At 50.9% G+C, this 22,350-nt stretch overlaps 1 protein-coding gene across 1 annotated transcript in view; it reads right to left on the reverse strand.

The window, feature by feature from the left end:
* Positions 1–1,247: 1,247 nt before the first annotated feature.
* cdk17 (cyclin dependent kinase 17) overlaps positions 1,248–22,350 on the reverse strand; it is a 73,943-nt gene continuing 52,840 nt past the window's right edge. Inside the window, exons 4-17 of the mRNA XM_061251735.1 lie at positions 22,070–22,203; positions 12,528–12,653; positions 10,727–10,783; positions 10,147–10,261; positions 9,572–9,666; positions 8,029–8,091; positions 7,615–7,738; positions 7,168–7,288; positions 6,085–6,182; positions 5,068–5,173; positions 4,530–4,572; positions 4,130–4,220; positions 3,923–4,000; positions 1,248–3,189 (exon numbers count right to left, since the gene is read on the reverse strand). Coding sequence (XP_061107719.1) covers positions 3,152–3,189; positions 3,923–4,000; positions 4,130–4,220; positions 4,530–4,572; positions 5,068–5,173; positions 6,085–6,182; positions 7,168–7,288; positions 7,615–7,738; positions 8,029–8,091; positions 9,572–9,666; positions 10,147–10,261; positions 10,727–10,783; positions 12,528–12,653; positions 22,070–22,203 — 1,289 coding nt within the window. The 3' untranslated portion in view covers positions 1,248–3,151. The remainder of the gene's footprint in view (positions 3,190–3,922; positions 4,001–4,129; positions 4,221–4,529; positions 4,573–5,067; positions 5,174–6,084; positions 6,183–7,167; positions 7,289–7,614; positions 7,739–8,028; positions 8,092–9,571; positions 9,667–10,146; positions 10,262–10,726; positions 10,784–12,527; positions 12,654–22,069; positions 22,204–22,350) is intronic.

Raw genomic sequence — 22,350 nt, forward strand, 5'->3', positions numbered from 1 at the left:
GATCAGGCATTGATAGCCCCCCACCCCATTTTGAGGTTCACAAAGCCTACCTGGGGCAGCCTGGCTAAGGTACATGAACGGGACTCTAAAGGTTGGTGGTACAAGCCTCGGTGTAGCCACAATAAGCTGTTGGCCCCTTGAGCAAGGCCCTGAACCCCACATTGCTCCACGGGGGATTGGCCCCTGCTTAGTCTAATCAACTGTATGTCACTTATGATAAAAGCATCAGTTAAATAAATTATTTTGTTATTGTCACAATTCCCTCCATTTCATAATCGCTCCCTTAGTCACCTTGAACTGTTTTCATGCATCAGGTCAGATGAAATTCCGTCCCATTCTTCTGGAGTTGAGTTCCTCCATCCTGGTTTCCGCCGAACGGCACTGCAAGACAACATCCCCCCCCCCCCCCCCCCCGTCCCCTTGTTTCCGCTCCGAGCTCTCTGCACCGACCCGCAGTTCCTGTTTTCAAAGGGGATGAAAATCGCTGCCCGGCCCTGCGTCTCGGGTGGATAACGGCCTTGGAGGAGGGGAGCCGGGGGGGGAAGCGAACGTCGGCGCTCCGCGAGCGGGAGGCGGCCCAAACTCGCGCCTCCAGGAGCCGACCTTCTTCTCACGACGTCCAAATTCTGAGGACTTCACACCTACCCCCGCTGACAGCTTGGTCCAATTCTGATCGGCGAACTCATTAGTCATACCGTCATTTCCTGAGAAACACGTGAAAGAGGACCAGGGCTGTATCAAGTCAGGCCAGCAAACACACTTTGAGGAGTGTCGGGGGATATCCCCTGCCCGTATCTGAAAAGCATAACTCAGCTGGAACGTCTCGTGCTTGCTCACCGTCCAGTTCCCCAAAGGCCCGGGCAGCACACACAGCCGCCCAAACATTCACTCATTTCCCAGAATCACTCAAACATGGCAACACAACGCAAGTTCACTCCCAAGTTTATGAAACCGTAATCCCAAATGACTGGACGGATAATGGTCTGTTTTCTCTCCTGCTTTGGGGCAAGTTCTTATATGGTCAATAGGCAACTCTAAAAGACGTTTCCTGGAAAGTGATCAGAATAGTGGAAGAACAGCATGATTCAACTAAAAACCCTTTTGTTTGCTTTAGTTAAACGCACTGTCAAGTGCCCTACGAAGTTCTTCTGATACGATCTATTCAATTATTAAACTGCAGAAGCAGAGATGAACATTCAATCAGCCCATCTCCTCACTACTGAATTGTCTTTTCATAAACTGAACAATTTCCTTCTCTTCATTTTATTTAAACCCCTTTCGTATACATCATCGATTTTTTCAGGACAGCCCTCGAAATCATCCACACTAAACAAAAAAATGACAACTGAGAAATCCAGGAGGTCTGTATGAAACGGACTAAATTTACTTAAATGGTTATGAGAAATAAATAACTCCAGTAAAAAGTGTTAAACAGTTGACCGTTTTTTTGAGTCAGTGTTCCAGAGAGGTGGAGGTTACACCACAGCAGGCATTCCATGCTCCAGGTAAAACACCTCCACACCATTTTCACAGACAGGTAGGATCAGCTCATTCTCATGTTGGGAAGGAAAGTACAATATTACAATATTAATACATTACTGTCAGTTGAAAACAACACAGCGGTTTGTTAAATCTAAAATTTCAATTTGAAATCTTTTTTTTAAACGTGTACAAACGCTGGAAAACAGAGCAGTGGTCCAAATGCAAACTCGTACACAAATATATATATATTTCCCTCCCCCCACTTCAGTTTGCGCATATTTTTCTGATTCGTTTTCTCCCCTCTGAAAAAAAAAAGAGCACAAAGGTAGGAAACTCATCCCCCAACATGCCACAATGACACAATTATTCACAAATAAAGTTAAAATGTAACATACAAAAAAAAGGCTCTTAATACTGCTGAATAAACTACACTTTCAAAAATCGTTACAAGCAGAAGTCTCTGGTGCCCTACAGTCCAGTACAGTGACCGTGTGCGAGCCCCCATCCCCTTACCGATGGTCCACTTCAGAGCAGGCCTAGCGTGTGGGAAAGGGCGGCCATTTTACAGTTACAGGAGATACACTAAAGGAGCTCTGAAAGGCAGAGAACAGGACACGGTGGACAGGCAGTGCTGCCCAGGGGGAAGGGGGGTGTTCACAGGGCCAGTTTGGGGGGTAGGGGGTCCTTACAGAGAATCTGGGGAGAATCGTTGCCTGAGGGGGGGGCGGGAGTTGTGACTTCAGGTAATGCCCTCGTCAGAAAAATGCCCCGGTACTCCTTCGTCCTCTCGTTAGTTTTGTCAACCGTGACAGAAAAATAAAATAAAAATCTTGGAATGCCATGAGCGCTATACGGCCGCTCGGATTGGTCAACCGTTTTTTTCGGCTCTGGCAAAGAGCGCTCGGTCGGTCCCTTCCCCGCTGATCACAGGAGCTGTGATTGGTGGATCTGAGCCATGGCGCCCAGTAGCTGGCCGAGGGCTGTGGTCCAGTGTGGAGGGGCTGTAGCGATTCAAATATGTTTATCAGAAAATGGTGGTTGGGGCTAACAGGACGACAGCACCCAGGCTAAGCTGATAGACACCAAGCTGTCGCATGATCCAGGGCCTCACTGTACAGTCAGTGTCCAGTCTGAAACTCTGAAGCTCTGCTACAGTATTCCAGAGTCAAAACTTGGGGGAGAAAAAAACAAAAAACTAAAAAAAACTGTAAAAACTGCTTTCAATGCAAGGAGACTCGTGTCTAGGAGGAGTTCAGGAGCATCGGGGGACACTAAAAGCACTCCATTTTTTTTCTATTTGAAAAACAACGACAGTAACAACGAGCGCAACAACAACATCAACGAAATAACACAGAACTTTAGCGACGGGTCTGCTGTCGAGGGTAACCAAGCAAAAAAGTTCACATGATAAAACAGTGTGTTAAATATAGACAGTAGTTGTTTAGCAGCAAAAATGATTCTCTCCAATAAATTAACACGCAGAGTCAGAGTCTCTTCTGTCGGGCTCCCGCCCTGGCCACTCGCCGGGGGAAGAGCGGGGGGCGAGGGGGGGCGAGGGGCACGTTGCCGGGGGAGAGGAAACCACCCCCCCCTCCACACACATCCTCCTCTCCGGCCCACTGGGTGTGAGTTTACACAACAGACATCAAGTCCCTGCTCCCGCCCCAGCCTAGAAAAGCATGCTCTGTCTTCTGTTCTTGCTGTTCGCTGCAGAGAGAGAGAGAGAGAGGAAGGGGCAGGAGGGAGAGAGGGAGAGAGAGAGAGAGAAAGAAAGAGAGAGAGAGAGAGGGGGGGGGAGAAACAGAGAGAGAGGCGGGGGCAGGGTGCAGAGAGAGAGAGGGGAGGGGGGGCAGAGGGGAGAGAGAGATGATTAGTCGTTTCACAGGCCTGGTTTCAGTTAGGTCTCGTTTACACACACAGCTGTGGTCGATGCTATCGTGCAGGTGTGATCATTACCTTCCAATGACTGCGTACACAAAACCAACAGTCATAACGTACGTGTGCAGGGTCTGCGTTACAGTGTACGGCTCACGGGCTCTGCGGAGCCCACCCAGGGCCCAAGAGGTAAACAGGAAGTGAGGCGGACAGGAAGGGCTCGAGGGGGAGAAGTGTTGCCACAACAACAAGCGGCCGGCCATTTCTCATTTACACACCGCCAGTGTAACACAGCCCAATTAAACGCATTAGGGGCTTAAACGGGTCCTTTAGCGTGCAGTTTATGAGTATTCTCTATAACTGCCCATACTCGATATTCAGCGTACACCGCTCCATTTCCTATGGGTGACCCAGTTCCCTCCAGCAGGGCGAGAGGAAGGGGAGGGTCTGCCCAGAGAAGGCCAGAGCGAGGTGCCTCGGCCTGGGGAGCCCGCCGGCTCCATCTGCTGGTGAGAAGGGGCCACTGCGGCTCAAACGGGCTCCGTTCGGTCAGAAAGCCACGCACCTGATTCCGGGTAGGACGAGCTCCGGTAGCCGGGGTCTTTCTGCAGCTGGACCTCCTTCAGTGTGAATATTGAAATGCCTGTGGAGGGGGGAAACGGGACGGCGGGTTAGGGCGCGGGACCCCCTGGCACACACACCTCCACCCGTCTCTGGAGCCTGAGCTAGCCCTCACGCCCCCAGCCGGAGGGATCGGCCCAAAAACACTCACTTTCTGGCAGCGGGTGCACTCGCATCCCCAGGCTCTTGAAGTACGGGTGCTTCATGGACTCATCAGCGGAGATCCTCTTCTTGGACTCGTACTTTGGGGGAAACAAAAAAGAATAATACACATTCACATGCGGTACATTGACAGTAGATTTTAAAACTAGGAAAAAAAAAGTGGGGGGAAAAAATACCAAAAAAGATCTAAATAAATAAATATATAATACTGTTGTTTTTAGCGGTTTATAATGTGAAAATACCATGAATCATACGTCACTGCTGTGCCACCTGGTGGTCATTTCTGGAACGGCATTTGAAAATGCTAATGCTGAAAACTTGCTTATGGAACAGCTAGGGTAGATGCACACGTTTACATCCCTAACTGTGATCAGGCCAGTGAAACGCACCTTTAAAAACATTAACAACAGCTCGATGCCTTCAGAGTCCAGCCTGAGGAGAGAGAGGGAGAGAAGGAAAGGGAGAGAGGGAAAGAGATGGAAAAGGAGAGATTAGTGCGACTGTCACGCTGCTGACTGATGCCTGTTTGGTGGCAAACAGGAGGAAGGAAGCAGTCAACTTTCAAACATTCCACAGGATTTCCTGCCTGGAACGAACACACACACACACACACACACACACACACACACACACACACACACACACACACGGTATGCGCACGCACACGCACGCACGCACAGGCACAGGCACGCACAAACACACACACGCTAGGAACAGCCTCCCACTAAAATCCCTCCGTAAATGCTCTGATGTCAAAGAAATCTACAATTTTGAATTTGTAGTGATATAATGGCTGTTTACTTAGTTATTTGAACGGAACACAGTTTCCAGTGAAATTAAAATCATCAGGATTTGGTAAGGTGTCATTTTTGAGTCAGTGGTCATCACACACAGACACACAGACAGGGCTGTTTGAGAAAACTGTACCTTGGTGCGTGGTTTATGAAAGGTTGGGCTTTGTATTTTGGGAAATTGTAGGATTTGAATTCTTCAATGGAAGAAATCCCCGGCCATGTCTCTTCTGAGGGGGTACCTGTGGAGGAGACAACCAGGGTCAAGAACTGAGTCACAGCAGCTCACATGATTAACACTGAGTCAGTGTGCTTTTTTACACAGTCAGAGTGAGCCATCTCCAGTTTACACTGAGTCAGAGTGCTTTTTTTACACAGTCAGAGTGAGCCATCTCCAGTTTACACTGAGTCAGAGTGCTTTTTTACACAGTCAGAGTGAGCCATCTCCAGTTTACACTGAGTCAGAGTGCTTTTTTACACAGTCAGAGTGAGCCATCTCCAGTTTACACAGTCAGAGTGAGCCATCTCCATTTTACAGTCAGAGCGGCTTTTATTTTGAACACTGATTCAGAGTTTTTTACATTTTACAGTCAGAGTGAGCCATCTCCATTTTACACAGTCAGAGTGAGCCATCTCCATTTTACAGAGTCAGAGTGAGCCATATCCATTTTACAGAGTCAGAGTGAGCCATATCCATTTTACAGAGTCAGAGTGAGCCATCTCCATTTTACACAGTCAGAGTGAGCCATCTCCATTTTACACTAGAGTTAGAGTGTTGAAGAGCTTGTATGTTTAACTTTTAATCAGAGTGGTTTTAACATTTAACATTGAATCAGTGATTTGTACATTTACCAGCGGACCTGAATTATGGTAAAAAGGGATATCTCACCCCAAAAAAGAAATGTTCCTTTCTTTTTTTCTTGTTAATTTTTTCAAACTTGAGAAATTACAGTGACATGTCTATGGGGCATTCTTCCAGATTTTTCACATTTGATACGTGTCATGATCACAGCAGATACTGAACACCTTTAGTGTATTAGTGCAAATCTCCTGCTGCAACCTTCACCGACCCCCATTTCCAGCGTGGTAGCTCATTAACCACTGAATATAGCACCTGTGATTCACACATAAAGGAAAAGCTCCAGTGACTCACCCAGCAGTCTGAAGATGAGGTGCAGCTCGTCCTCCACAGTGGACCCGGGGAACAGGGGCCTTCCAGCGGCCATTTCATAGAATATGCACCCCACGCCCCTGTGACACAGAGCACGGTCAGTCACACAGAGCGCGGTCAGTCACACAGAGCGCTCTCAGTCAGTCAGTCAGTCACACAGAACGCTCTCAGTCAGTCAGTCACACACAGAGCACGGTCAGTCACACAGAGCGCGGTCAGTCACACAGAGCGCGGTCAGTCACACAGAGCGCGGTCAGTCACACAGAGCGCGGTCAGTCACACAGAGCGCGGTCAGTCACACAGAGCGCGGTCAGTCACACAGAGCGCTCTCAGTCAGTCAGTCACACAGAGCGCTCTCAGTCGGTCAGTCACACAGAGCACGGTCAGTCAGTCACACAGAGCACGGTCAGTCAGTCACACAGAGCACGGTCAGTCAGTCACACAGAGCACGGTCAGTCAGTCACACAGAGCACGGTCAGTCAGTCACACAGAGCACGGTCAGTCAGTCACACAGAGCACGGTCGGTCAGTCACACAGAGCACGGTCAGTCAGTCACACAGAGCACGGTTGGTCAGTCACACAGCGCACACAGAGCACGGTCAGGGCAGTGCCACTGCTCCATATAGGGGAGACTGGATGAAGGCAGGAAGTTGCTGACAGGATGTAACATCAGCCTAATGCTGAACTGTACCCTCAGCCCACTGGTTTCACACACACTCTCACAAGACACACCAGTTCACACCACACCCTTCCTCTTTTTATTTTTATTTTTTAAAAAGAAACAAGATTCACTTAGGTTCATAACCAAGTTATGACTTCACATGACTTTACTAGACTTCTACTTCTTGTTACTTATCGTTACCAACATGTTATTTCACAGGGATCTGCAGGGGTGTTTGGGAATGTTACCAGCATCTAAGGAGAAAACATTCTCAACCCATATTACATAAACGCAGACACTCATCTCACCCACACTGTTCCCCACGTCCCCCACACAGTCAGACCGAAGCACCCCCCCACCCCGAGATGAGAACCCCGGGCCTCTGTGCTCCTGGAGCTGCTCACCACATGTCGATCTGCGTGGAGTACTCGGAGGAGCCCAGGAGCACGTCCGGGGGCCGGTACCACAGCGTCACCACCTCGTTGGAGTACGTCTTGGTGGGAACCGATTTGGCCCGGGCCAGACCTGGTGAAACACACGAAGAGGAGCATGTAACCACAGAAATTCAATTCTTCAAAATCCTACCTAAATACAAACTGCCCAAATGTGACCGTCACATCCTCATTATTATTTTTAAAATACTATTCACTTAAACAATAGCTTTAGCCTTCAGCCGGGGCTTCTTAAAGAGCAGTGTGTGTCGTTCCCCCTTATTTTTGGTAGTTTGGGCGCTTGGCGCCACCATGTGGCGAGCTGGTCTCTCAGGGTTTGAGGCACTGATCTGGGATCAGCAGACCCGTCCCTCATCTCCCCGCAGATCGCGGAGTCTAGCCCAGGTAGCGGGGGCTCACCGAAGTCGGCGAGTTTGAGCTCGCCCCTCTCGTTGATGAGCAGGTTCTGGGGCTTCAGGTCCCGGTGCAGGACCTTCCGCCGGTGGCAGTACGCCAGGCCCCGCAGAATCTGGAACAGGAAGATCTGGAACGCCAAACCAGAAACAAACCAGTGAGACAGCTGTGAAGCAGAGACCACTGCCATTTCAAACTGTGTCCTGAAAAACCCTGAACATCTTTACCTGCAGATGAACCCCACAGAAAAAGACGCAAAAAATTGTATCTACCCCCCCCCCCCCGCCCCCATTACAATCAAACTGAATTTTCACGGAGCAGGACTGGCAAGTAGTCAATTTCACCCCAAGGAAAAATTGTCTATTGTTCTCTGCAGTGATGTCACTGAAATCATGAGTGTCAGAGGGTTAGGGGACTCACCTTCACATTGTGCATGCTCATTATGTTCCCACAGTCATCCATGTACTGTTTCAGGTCTTTGTCCTGCACAGGAAGTGATGTCACAGTCAGACACAAAGACACATCCAACACGAGTGTCTCAAACTGAAACTCACGCCAACAGCAAGCACAGCACTTACAGTATCTAAGAGCGATGCAAACCAGTGGAAAGCTGACAGTTACACTCCTTTAACACCTTACGTTTGCTCAGTTTTTCCACCTCCTTTGAAGTGCCTGAAGGGTAATACCCGGGGGCGGGTGAGCAGTACAATAATTTGACACACTGTGTCTGATGAGCCAAAGTAAGCCAACAGAAACTCTCAAAGATGTGTGCATGCACGCACGCACGCACACACACACACAGGTGTGTGGACAGTGTGGATCGGAGGATAACGGGGGGCGTTATCTGGTTACGGTGTTCTCTGTCATGCAGTCCGCTGCTGCTAAGCTCCATCCACAAAGGGAGAGGTAAGTCACCGGGGTGCCGGACAAGTGACAATGTCTACACGTCTCAGGCCAACAACTGAACCAATGTTACTTTAAGAGCAAATTAAGCTTTAGAACCTCAGAATCTGTTTGGGGCTATGAAGCATGAAAATACATAAACACCTTTGGGCTACTGTTAAGGTCCAACTCTCAACTCTCCTCACAAACATTCGGTAGAAACGTCTATGGGCTAATATTAAGGTCCCACTCTGGACCCTCCTGACTAGCGTTGGGTAGAAACGTCTATGGGCTAATATTAAGGACCAACTCTGGACCCTCCTGACTAGCATTGGGTAGAAACGTCTATGGGCTAATATTAAGGTCCAACTCTGGACCCTCCTGACTAGCGTTGGGTAGAAACATCTATGGGCTAATATTAAGGTCCAACTCTGGACCCTCCTGACTAGCGTTGGGTAGAAACATCTATGGGCTAATATTAAGGTCCAACTCTGGACCCTCCTGACTAGCGTTGGGTAGAAACGTCTATGGGCTAATATTAAGGTCCCACTCTGGACCCTCCTGACTAGCATTGGGTAGAAACGTCTATGGGCTAATATTAAGGTCCAACTCTGGACCCTCCTGACTAGCGTTGGGTAGAAACATCTATGGGCTAATATTAAGGTCCAACTCTGGACCCTCCTGACTAGCGTTGGGTAGAAACATCTATGGGCTAATATTAAGGTCCCACTCTGGACCCTCCTGACTAGCATTGGGTAGAAACGTCTATGGGCTAATATTAAGGTCCAACTCTGGACCCTCCTGACTAGCGTTGGGTAGAAACATCTATGGGCTAATATTAAGGTCCCACTCTGGACCCTCCTGACTAGCATTGGGTAGAAACGTCTATGGGCTAATATTAAGGTCCAACTCTGGACCCTCCTGACTAGCGTTGGGTAGAAACATCTATGGGCTAATATTAAGGTCCCACTCTGGACCCTCCTGACTAGCATTGGGTAGAAACGTCTATGGGCTAATATTAAGGTCCCACTCTGGACCCTCCTGACTAGCGTTGTGTAAGCTGGAATAGTGGAGGACTCACCAGGTACTCGAAGACCAGTGTGAGGGATTTGTCCGTGTGGACGATGTCGTGTAGCGTCACAATGTTTGCGTGTTTCAGGTCCTTCAGTAATGACACTGCGGAGAGAGGGGGCTTATGTGAGGAGATTGACAGCAGAGGGGTCCGAAATCACAGCATTTTTTAGACCAAGAGGTGTGACCCCACATTAGGACAGGAGAGGCATTAGGCTATATCAGTGCAGAGATGTGTGGTAAAAGCAGGAAAGATCAGAGTCCGTGGGTTTTAAGAGGTAAGGTACTGAACTGCATCTGTTCTGAGATATGAGGGTCTAAATGTCAGGGCAGGGGAAAGATCTGGATCTATCTCTTAGAACAGATGTAGGTGCTAGGACAGTGGAGGTATGAGGGTCTACATGTCAAGACAATAAACATCTGTTAGCACAGGAGAGACATGAGGCCTGCATGCAAGAATACAGGGAGACCAGAGCAGGTGAGAGATGAGGTCAGAGCAGGTGAGAGATGAGGTCAGAGCAGGTGAGAGATGAGGTCAGAGCAGGTGAGAGATGAGGTCAGAGCAGGTGGGGAGGCTATGCACACCTTCCCTGATGGCGGTGCAGGGCGCCCCTTCCTCGTGCTCCAGGCGGATCTCTTTCAGCGCCACCAGGTTGTCCGTCAGTTTGCTCCGCCCCTTAAACACTGTGGCGTACGTCCCCTAAAAACAGAGAAAGAGAAATTCATTTTAATGATCCAAGCTTATGGTCAGCTTTCATCATCTACACAAAATCAAAATTCTGCGGCCTCGGAATTATACCGTTCTATGTGATAGATCCGTATCTACGGTAGATATTGAGCTTAAAAGATTCCAAAGTGAACGGGCTCCAAGCAGATAAATGCTACCTTTGAAATGTAGCTTCTTTTCATATCTTAAAGAACATATGTATGACAAACTAATTTTTGTCAAAAATGTCTGTTAGAATCTTATACAGACATACTAAGGTCTTAATTTGCTGGACAAGCTAAGATACAAAAGGTAAAGTCTGTACACTGCATAGAATAAGGTTGACTGCGCAGGGCTGTTGATGTTGATGATTGTGGGAGAAGTCCCCCTGTGTTTGGCCAGGAGAGGAGTGGAGAGGAGTGCTGCAGGTGTAAAAGGTATACGGGGAAACACACTCACCTCTCCCAGCTTGTCCAGTTTGATGTAGGTCTCCAGCTTCCCGAATCCAATCTCGGACTGAAAGCATAAGAGAGGGACGGGGGGGGGGACGGGGGGGGGGGATGAGATTAGTGTCCCTGTTAGAACCAAACAGTCCAGTGAGGGCGAGCAGACCACTTATCGAGTCCCTGCACGTGTCAATGTGACGTGTTCACCGTCCCCAACGCCCGGCGCTATCCTTCATCTCGACAGCCAGCCGAACACCGCAGCGAACAGCAGGGGGGGTGGTTTCCCCTCTGTGAACGCGCAGAGAGAGGGGGGGGGACGCAGCGAAGACTGATGACAGCCAGGAACAATAGCGCTCAAGAATACACAGAGACACAGAGGCAAAGAAGCCATTCACATGCAAAACCCTGCCACCTCCACGCGGGGGAGGGACTGGGGGGAGGGGCAGGAGGCAGAGACAGGGAGGACGCGTCCAATGGGAGAGCGTCTGGGGGAGAGCGAACGGTCTCTGACATGTTCATACATTTTCAAGCGCCAACTTCATCTGCCATTGTTCGTGAACTGAGGGTAAGGCTCTCGGTGGAGGAGAGGGATTTTGAGCAGGCGCTCAATCGTTACCCCTCTTCCCCTCTCAGGGGTGCACACGGCACCCGTCTCATGAGCCGTTGGGCAAATACCCGTCACGCGCCGACCTGACTACAATAAATCACTTCTCTACCGGTCGCTAATGCACATGAGACTGAAACGCGCGTGTTATGAAGGCGCCGTCACGTATGCGCGAGACGTCGGCATCTCCGTGGAGACGGGACAGCGGCGCGGGGAGCGCGGCGGTGTAAACGTGCTCCTGACGGAGGAACCGCCGCGGAGCCCAACGCACAGCAGATACCGCCGGAGAACAGCGGGTATGAGACAGAGCTTGATGCCCCGTTCTCCGAGGACAGAGCTGTTAGCTGCATTGACTAGCTCTTAGGTAAACTAAGCAGGGGGTACGCTTTAATGGCAGGGGAAGGCGAGCGTTTGCGGGGCTGAATGGCCTGTTCTCTCAGTATGTTATGTTATGTTATGTTTTTGTGTTAAAGCCGTACTGGTTGTCCTGTTGGAGTAGCAGGCAGTTAGTGTACAGCAGGGATTCCCCCAGACTGCTCTTTGTCTGCAAGAGCCTGAATAATGCTGAGCCCGCCAATATAACAGGCAGAACACAGCAGTAGCAGGAGAGAGGGGGAGGGAGAAAGAGAGAGAGGGGGAGGGAGAGAGAGAGAGAGAGGGGGAGGGAGGGGGAGAGAGAGGCTGAATGCTACTGCACTGCTGTGTAGGGGAGGGGGCAGTGTTATGGGGGTAGGACTGCATTGTGCAGGGGGATGCTCTGGGCTTTGGGGACAGTGTGGGGGTGTTGGGGAAGCAGGGACGGTACAGAGGGCAGTTGGTGGAATCAGGAATATTGCAGAGGACAGTGCTGGGGGTGTGTGAAGGGTGGGATCAGGGATGGTGTGGGGGTAATAGGGGTGTGTGAGGGGATCAGGGATGGTGTGGGGGTAATAGGGGTGTGTGTGAGGGGAGGGGGTCAGGGATGGGGTGGGGGTAATAGGGGTGTGTGTGAGGGGATCAGGGATGGGGTGGGGGTAATAGGGGTGTGTGTGAGGGGATCAGGGATGGGGTGGGGGTAATAGAGGTGTGTGTGAGGGGATGAGGGATGGGGTGGGGGTAATAGGGGTGTGTGTGAGGGGATGAGGGATGGTGTGGGGGTAATAGGGGTGTGTGGGGGGACAGGGGACGGTGCAGGAGAGCAGAGCGGGTGTGTGAAGAGGGGCACACTCACCAGCGACGCCCTGCGTGAGCGGCGACTCAGGGGCTGGTCGAATGGAGGGCTGTTCATCTGCAGCTTCTCCAGGTACCCGTCTGGGATCCGGATATCCGCCGGCAGGGACAGACGCTTGTTCAGGTCCTGCAACAGACACACAGGGTTACAACTCTGTACACACGCACACGCATAACCCTCCTCCCTGTGTGTGTAACTGTGTACACACACACATACACACACACAAAGCACTGACACACACTGCACAGAAACAGCTCCTGCTTCATAAGCCAGTGAGCGAAGCCTATGTATGTGCCACTGTTCCTGCTTTTTTACCTCAAAAAATACCTCAACAAAGAGCTATGTACAGACAATACACTGTAAAGGGGTCCTATATCACCTGCCAGGTATGGAGGGGTGTAGCAAAATAAATAGACTTTATAATGTTTCTACTGAATAGAGGAGAGGAGGGGGCCAGCATATGAGCTCCACACAAGCATGTGAGCTCCAGAAATAACCACCCTGTTCCTCCTACTGCAGCCACTGAACCACAGAGAGAGGGAGAGGGAGAGAGAGAATGGGAGAGAGGGAGAGAGAGAAAATGAGAGAGAGAGTGAGAGAGAAAGAGGGAGAGGGGGGGAGAGAGAGAGAGAGAGGGAGAGGGAGAGAGAGAATGAGCGAGATGGGGAGAGAGAGAGGGAGAGAGTGAGAGAGAAAGAGGGAGAGAGGGAGGAGGGGAGTGTGAGAGAGAGAGAGGGAGGGAGGGGGAGGGAGAGAATGAGAGAGAGAGAGAACAGGAGAGAGGGAGGGGGACCGAATGAAAGAGACAGAGCTGTATTTCGTTACAGAATGCCAAACATACCAGGACATGAGGATTTTTTCTTTTTTTAAATTGGAACCATTTTCCCAAATTACAATAATATAGAAAAACTACCAGATATACAGAGGGGGAAAAACATTGAATGTGTAGCACTAACCGCAAGATATGTGGCCTCCTGTCAAGATGGCCTCTATCTCGAGCTCTACGGTTAGCTGCTCCGTTCTCATTACTGCCCTTACTAGTGTTTATCTTTCAAATGTAGTTATAGGTTGTCTGCACACATACCCTTTCTCTCCTTGTTTTTAAAAATGTATGTTCTTTCACTGTATTAATTGTGTCATGTGCCATTGTAAATTGCTTAGGCAATGTTGTTTATATGCATGCCAATAACGGATAATTGGATTGGATTGAGAGAGACAGAGCAAGAAAGAGGGGGAGAGAGACAGAGACAAAGCGAGAGACGGAGCGCGAGACAGAGAGAGAGAGAGAGAGAGAGAGAGAGACTGGGAAAGAGAGCAAGAAAGACAAAGAGAGAGAGAGGACGCAGAAGTGGTGAGACTGAGAAAATCCTACCGCAGTCTGATTCCATGAGGTCTCTGCTCTCATTTCACACACACCACACACACACACACACACACACACACACACACACACACACACACACACACACACACACAGTGAGCACACACAGCAGCCTACTGCAGACTGGCTGGGAGGAAGTGGTGCTGCTTGGGCCAGCTTGTGGTTAAGCAGAGTACACCATGAACCCATGTCCGGCCCCCTGAAGGCCTGACAACACACACAGGTGCACGCACGGTCACAGAGACAGACAGACAGACAGAGACAGACAGACAGAGACAGACAGACAGAGACAGACAGACAGAGACAGACAGAGACAGACAGAGACAGACAGACAGACGCGCACTTTCCATTCTGACGACACTGTGTGGGCACTTACCCCGTTCGCACTACACTAAGCCGATACTTCCACAGACACTAGACTCGAGACAGCACAGGAGAAGCACTGTGCATGTCCAGTGACCAAAATAAAACAGCTCATTTTCACACAATCCCTCTGGCCTCTGCCTAGGCCTGAGCTCAGTCTCACTGGCCAAGAAGACACAGCCAATCCCCCCTCAAACAGAGAGCCAGCAATCCTATAATGCACTGCTCAGCCCAGTGAAACAAAGTCCACTGCCTTATTTAGAACCAGCAACTACGATGCAGGTGCAGGAGAGAATAAACAAGAAGCTACTGGAGTGAATTGTGCATGAACCACTCTAGCAGCTCCAAAACAGCTATGATTTTACTTTAAAACCGCAGACGCCCCCTCCGTCCGCCGGCTCTGACCGGGGTTACCATGGCGACCTGGCCATCAGCAGCGGTAGGCTTTACAGCCCCCGTGTTTGCGGAGCGGCTGGTTAAACGGGCGCGGGGGCGATCGGGGGGGTTAGAGGGACATTCCAGGGTGACACGGGGCTTCACAGACGAACTGGGTCATGGTGCAGAGGTGCACATGTTCCTCCTCTCTCCGAGAGCTCTGCTGAAGGTGCACAGATCAGTCACGTGTTTAAGGACCTTTAATGGGGTTTGTTCTGGTGTGGTTTGTTCACCCACGCTGCTGCCTACCGCACATACAGGGGACTCCCCCACAATGCACTACTGCACATGCAGATGCTCCCCATCTAACACAGAGACAGAGTGAGGGAGAAACAATGGCTGGAGAGAGGGGGAGGGAATGAAAGAGGGAGAGAGAGAAGAGCACGATGGAGATCGAGAGCTCATTGGAAAGAGAAAGAGGGAGTGAATATAGAGGAGAGAGAGACTGAGAGAAAGGGGAGAGTGAGAGCTCATTGGAAAGAGAAAGAGAGGGGAGACAAAAAGAGGGAGGGAAAAAGGAGAGAATGAAGGAGAAAACAACAAGAAAAAGAGCGAGAGAGGAGAGCACGACGGAAAGAGAGAGGGAGACAGGAGAGAGAACGAGGGAGCGAATATAGAGAGAAAGAGACAGAATGAGGGAGAGAGAGGGATGGAGAGGGACAGATAGAGTGATAAAGGGGAACAGAGTGCAGATTGCAGTCATTATCTCAGTGTGACACATACACAGATCCAGTCCCCCAGTAAACCCTGATAACCTCTGCAGGCTCACCCGCAGGGGGAAAGTTTGGCGGAGTTTCCTGGGGCAACCCCGGGCTGGTCCCCACGTTCCCACAGCGGCACAGCGCCGTGGGATTAGCGGCCCGCAGGTCACGTGTCTGGGGATAATCCCGCTAAACCCAGGCGATGACACAGCCCTGGCACGTGCGCTCGGGTAGAGACACCTGCCACCCTCGTCCTTCCCCTGTTCCCCTGTTCCTCTTCCTTTGTGGAGGGTTAGCCGTTATTTAGCGGAGGGAGAGAGCAGGGTAACGTTGCGTGTCGGACAGACGGACCAAGCCGCTCTGTTTTGACATTGCGTGTCGGACAGACCAGACCGCTCTGTTTTGAGGCGTTGCATGTCGGTCAGACCAGGCCTCTCTGTTTTGACATTGCGTGGTGGACAGACCAGACCGCTCTGTTTTGACGTTGCGTGACGGACAGACCAGACCGCTCTGTTTTGACGTTGCGTGACGGACAGACCAGACCGCTGTTTTGACATTGCGTGGTGGACAGACCAGGCCGCTCTGTTTTGACATTGCGTGGTGGACAGACCGTTTCGGGGATGGCGGGTGGCTCTGCTCCTGGAGCGGGAGACCGAGCGCTGGATAATTACACGCTCCGCTCCGCACAGACCCACAGCCTCGTCTGTGAGCTCGCTGGGAAGCGAATGTAGGTCAGAATATGTGTGCTCGAGTTCGGTGTGTTTATGTTTCTGTTAGTGCGAGTGTGTCTTTGATACTGCCTCCGAGGCAAGCAAGCAACTGAAGCAACAGGAGGTGTGTGTGTGTGTGTGTACACTACATCTTAAATGTAGTTTCTGAACTGTGAAGCGGAGAATCGCAGCAAGAGGTGTGACGCAAGTGTGCATGTGTACGTCTTTATGAGTGTATGTGTGTGACCGTGTGTAGGTGTGCACGTGAGTGTATGTGTGTGACCGTGTGTAGGTGTGCACGTTTGTGAATGCATGTGCCAGTGCGCGAGGGTGTGTGCATGTGTGAGTGTGTGTGTGTGTGTGTGTGTGTGTGTGTGTGTGTGTGTGTGTGTGTGAGTGTGTGCGAGTGTGTGTGTGTGTGAGTGTGTGCGAATGTGTGTGTGTGTGAGTGTGTGTATGTGTGTGTGTATGTGTGTGTGTGCGCGTGTATGTGTGAGTGTGTGAGTGTGAGAGTGTGAGAGTGTGTGAGTGTGTGTGTGCGCATGTATGTGCGTGTGTGCGTGCAGATAAACAGCAGCTCACACACGGTTCCTTGCGGCTCTCTCTCAGGCCCCGTCAACATGACGAGGCCTGCAGAGACAAAAGAATGCGAGGAGCATTCATCACTGACTGTCAGGCAACACCTTTATTCTACTACAGACCTATCTCCCTGCACTACCCTCTATACAACAGGGCTGCCCAACCTTGCTCCTGCAGATCTACCGTCCCGTAGGCTTTCACTCCAACCCTACCAAAACATACCTCATTCAACAGTTTTCATTTCAACCATCATTTGGCAGACCAGATTCGACTAACTTGATGAGATCTCTGTCTGCTGAATGAGCTGTGCTTTGTTAGGGCTGAAGGGTAAAAACTACAGGATGGTAGATCTCCAGTAACAAGCTCTAAAGCGTGACACAGGTCAAGCGGTACAGAGTTTTCACCGTTCAGAAAACGATATTAAACACTACCCTTCGGTAGCCTCCACTGCACCTGACAGTGCAGAGGGAAGGGCGCGGTACACAAGGAGTCCAGCAGGGGGCAAGAATGATCAGCTCTGCACAGCGAGAAGCATAAACGACTGAGTTTAATCCCTGTGCTTAATACAACTGCTCCACCACAGGGACTGCCACGGGTGGTGTTGAGCGTGGCCAGTGGAGTTACCCATAACAACAATAACAGAGCCTCCAAATCTGTCATTCCAGGAAACGTTAACAGAATTATGAGTTGTAAAATCCGTGTTTAACATAATGTCACTGCACCAGGAGGGCACAATGGAGAAGGTCTCCTACGCAGGATGAAGAAAACAGGAAATTTGTAAGTGCCCAGTGACTAAAAGGTCAAGTATGGGGCATTCTGGGGTGTTACAGGAAGTGAGTGCTGACCAATCCGTGTTATGAATTCAAACGGGAACGTGGTGTTTTGAGAAAGCTCCGTTTCGGTGATGTTATTCAGGAACGCCACTCGACGCACACCTGCTCCAGGACAAGCGGACATTATTTCCTCTTCCTCCTTTAGCTCTAGACCGAATCCAGCGTTTCACCTGTGCCCCTTTCCCGGGGCTGGGTTTACTGCTGTGGCGTGACGGATTACCTGTGCCGCTGCAGCTACCAGCCCACCCAAGCCTCTCCGACACTGATCTCACCCAACGCACTCCCTGCTCACCTCACCACGTGCTTAACTTTGTACGCTGAGGACAGTCATTTGGATCTCGTCCAGGAGCAGTGTAACTGAATGGCTGTTAACGCAGGAGAGCACAGCCTCTCTGTACCACAAGTAACTGTGTACGGGAAGCATCTACCATCGTTTCCTTGGTTTGCCATGACCAGGAATAAGACTCAGACTAACTTCTTTCCATCTCGTTCATTTTCAACGTTACTAATCTGTGCGCCCCAGGACCGGAGTCTGACGCCCCAGGACTGGAGTCTGACCCCCCAGGACCGGAGTCTGACCCCTCAGGACCGGAGTCTGACCCCCCAGGACCGGAGTCTGACCCCCCAGGACCGGAGTCTGACGCCCCAGGACCGGAGTCTGACGCCCCAGGACCGGAGTCTGACCCCCCAGGACCGGAGTCTGACGCCCCTCCCCCTCGTATCAGTGGGAGGATGGACGCCTGGCTGTGAAATGTTAAAACGGCCTCTCTGTTTGACAGAAACCGCGGTGCGGGGAAAAGGGAAAGCACGGTCCCGAGGGGAACACAGAGTTCCACGAGCGGGGTCACATCCCGCGGCCTCGTTACAGGATGATCCAGATAACAGGGTTTCAATTAGACGCCGGGATTACGGACCAGCCCATACCACCCAATCCGGCGAGAGGGGATTTCACAACTCATTTCACATCGCAACCATATCGGCACGAATGCGCATAATCACCCACCAATCACATTGCCCCAAACGTGATGACTGTCATGAGACATTTGCATACGGTGCGTATTATTGCCTGGTGACAACACTTTTACAGCAGTGAAGGGAGCAGAAGGCAGCAAGGCACTCTTTTACAGTGAGAAAAATTACAAAATGCCTTCGTTATGTGGCTACTTCAAATATCACGGACAGTAAAAAAAACATGTTTTGGCAAAGCATTCCTGAGGAAGTGAAACTGATGAAGTCTGACAATGCCTGTGTGAGAAATACACTGAGGTTTGTGCTCAAAGGGCTTTTTATTATTTTCAAAACCACAAGAGTGCCTTTGTTTCTATTTTTTTCCCCTTCTTCATAGTTCATGCGCCTCACAAAACTGCGACACAGAAGAACACCATCCATTATTTATTGCCATTTTTTTACCACGCACACAAGCAGCAACCCGACTCTGCCTCTCCTCACGCTAAACATTCCGGGTTTGGATCCACTCGGCAGCGCGTTGGTAAACAGTGGCATGTTAATTTGAGAAAAGCGCAGATTGAAATGGCGCCCTGGATATGCAGATGAGGGCAGGGTCTTCTCGGACCCTGCATGAATAATGTGGAGGGCATTTGCATGTGTAATGTTGAGGGTTCGGCTCGCGGCTGACGATGTGGCTTTCGCAAAGAGGCTCTGCCAATCGCTCGCGTTTCAGTAAAGCCCCACACAAACAGCGGTCACCGACGGCGCTGAGAATAAAGCTGAAAATCTGATGAAATCTCGCGCTGTATTGTTCCGCAGCCTTCGCCGCGGGTTCGGTTCGGGTCGGGTTCTGCCATGCAGAAGGGTTTGGGTCTGTCCCGCCCGACGAACGCTCAAGACAACAAAAGCTTCTTAATCCCCCCGCCGCCCCAGGAGACATATTTGGGGGCCAGTAAGCTGCACACCCCTTCCCCCCTCCCCCTCGCTCCCTGACAGATGTGATCCGTAGGAGGAGGAGGAGTAGGAGTACAACTGCAGTGGCACATCCCAGGAAGAGTGGGGGCGGGAATTAGCAATTCCCAGGAAAGTCCGTTCAGCGATTTCCAGGAATTTCAGCCCAGGATAAGGAGGAGCAGCGCAGGTGGTGCAATCGCTGCGACGCCCCTCCCGTCAGGTTCCCCTCATCTGAGCGACGGCCGCAGTATTAATCCCCCTTCCTGGCTGCTGCTCCATCCTCCCTGCGCCAGAAGCACATCCAGCCCGGTATGTTCCGGATAGTTCCGGTAACGGACCGTGCTACAGATATTATTTCCTTACTTCCAGGTCACGTTGCACCCAGTAAGATCTGCATCTTGATACAAGGGATGATGACCCGATCGCTCGCTCTGAATGACCTCTGACCTCTCCAGCCGAGCGCTCTGTTACTCCATCTTCCAGTCCCCCCTCAGTCCCGCTGGGAGGAGACGCTCATCAGCTGTAACAGCGATAGGCCGTGAGCGAGGAGTGTGGGGTGAGAGTGTAGCAGGAGCAGTGATTGGCCGGAGTGAACATGGATACCCTCGGCCCTCCCTGGCATGTGATTGGGCACCCCTGGGGTAGAGCAGGAACTATTCCATCAACCATCTCAAACGACAGTCAATTGAATAAGCTGGGGTGGGGTGGGGGGGTAGTTTCTGTCTCTCACACACACACACAAGCGACATATGCTTATCTTCCACACAGCAGTGACACATGTTTATTACGGGCAGTTTCTGTTGGATTGGGGCCATTTCAAATGACCGTCTTTCCATAGAACAGAAAGCTGTGTTTCACTTCGCCTTTATTATAGCAAGTCAGCCATTTTACCAAGAAACTGGACCGAAACAGTTCCTACCGTGCCTACACTCTTCCATTTGAAACTGAACCGGTTACAGGCTCACGTTAGCCATATTATTATTTGGTTGGTTCTTTGGATTTACCGCGGACCAAGAGTCATCTTCCGGTCCTATTCTTCATAGTTTATATCCTCCTCTGGATTCGACTGAAATTAGACTTGTGTTATTGCTTTTTCTGAAGGATTTATTCGCCTCGTAAAAAGCAGCAGCATGTAGCAGTAATTAAATGAATTTTCTTAAGAGGCGAGTGTATGCCGCTTCCCTGATGGAAACAGCCATCAGTCATTGCGCGCGTTTACGAGGCCATCCTTCAGAGGCCCGGACACGTCCGGCCGGCCAATTAAAGTCACAGCGATGGCCGATATTTTCTCCCGTTCGGCAAAGTGTGTCGCGGGCCCAGACGAGTGTGGGCCGTCGGCGTCTGGAGCAGCGGCTGTGATTCATGACGACAGCACACGCATCCCCGAAGACCGTCATTCCAGGTCTCGGCCCTCGTCAAGGAGCGAAGACGATAACGTCTTCTGATAAAACATCCTCAATGTTTTCTATCCGGCTGCTCGTTTACTGCGGCCGGCAATTGGCAAGCAATAAACAGCTGATAAGGTCAGAGGCAACAAGGTAACGTTGCTGTAAGTGCTGTGTACTTTTACAGCCGAAGGTTACAGATTAACCACGCGTATCAGAGAGTGTCTACTGATTCCCTTAGTATGCAGAGTGTATCAAATAAATACTAACTATGGCAGATAGAGTCTGCACACGTACCAGCTCATACCCATCAGAAACACAGTACATATTCTCAGAATTATCTGAGAAGTGTCTGTTACTATTTGGCCGTATCTGAAGTGGATGGCGACAGGGGTCAGGATATGATATCCGACTGAAGGTCATGTGACTATGCCCAAAGCCAGGGCTTTAGAAATTAACAAGCACAATGTTTGCTGGAGTTTTTCCGGACTCCGGAACGAGATTAACGAGCGGCTCATCACCTGACACTGTTCCGGCGGCGAATCAACAATCGGAGAGCAGCTGCAACGACCCACCGCTGATTAAAATGATGTTTCCTGACCCTCACACGGAAGTCTGAACGGCATCCAAAACCCGTGTCCCGCCGTCCGGAGAGCCCGGCCTGAGCACCCCGCCCTTTACCAGCCCGTTTAAATAACAGCGGGTTTTAACCGTCGCTAAATAACAACTGCCTCTCTCAGATTGCAATCCGCCCACAGCCTGCAGAGGCAAGCATATGGCCTGCCGGTGAGACGTCCGTCTTAAACTGGGCAGCGAGATGTGTGTTCGCTGGAGACTCAAGCTGGGATAAGTGGGAGAGCCTGGGATAAACCCCACAGACGCCTGCAGCGCTGACAGCCACTGGAGGGCTTAAGGCTGGAGTGTCTGATCTTATCCCAAAAGGGCTGGTGTGGGTGCAGGTTTTTGTTCTGGCCCACATTAAGACACTCAATGCTATTTTATCAAGGTCCTGAATGAGGACCATCATTATTTAATTGAATCAGGAGTCACAGTGTTGGTCTACAACAAAAATAGGAGAGATGGAGGGTAGAGGAGAGATGGAGAGTAGAGGAGAGATGGAGAGTAGAGGAGAGATGGAAGGTAGAGAAGAGACGGAGAGTAGAGGCGAGACGGAGAGTAGAGGAGAGACGGAGGATAGAGGACGGAGTCTGGGCAGGGGCAGTGGGGGGAAGGGGGCAGAGGGAGGTACTCACCTCCATGGAGATGCGGCGGTGGACCCTGTTCCTCAGACACACGCCGGTGGGAGACTGGATCTCGTCGGAGGACGTTCCGGACGCCTGGTCGCTCTCCCCGTCCGAGCCCATCTTCAGGTTCTCGTGCACGATGTCTGAGGAGGAGGGGTTAGGAGGTCAGAGGGCAAGGGGCGGAGCCAAAGAGCCAATAGAGCAGACATCATATAGCGCCCCACTCTAGACAATACCAGAGTCGTGCAAATCTTCAAATCACAGGCTGGTCAGACACGAGACGCGGTGTG

This window comes from Conger conger, chromosome 8 (assembly GCF_963514075.1).
Source record: "Conger conger chromosome 8, fConCon1.1, whole genome shotgun sequence".
Classification (NCBI taxonomy): domain Eukaryota; kingdom Metazoa; phylum Chordata; class Actinopteri; order Anguilliformes; family Congridae; genus Conger; species Conger conger.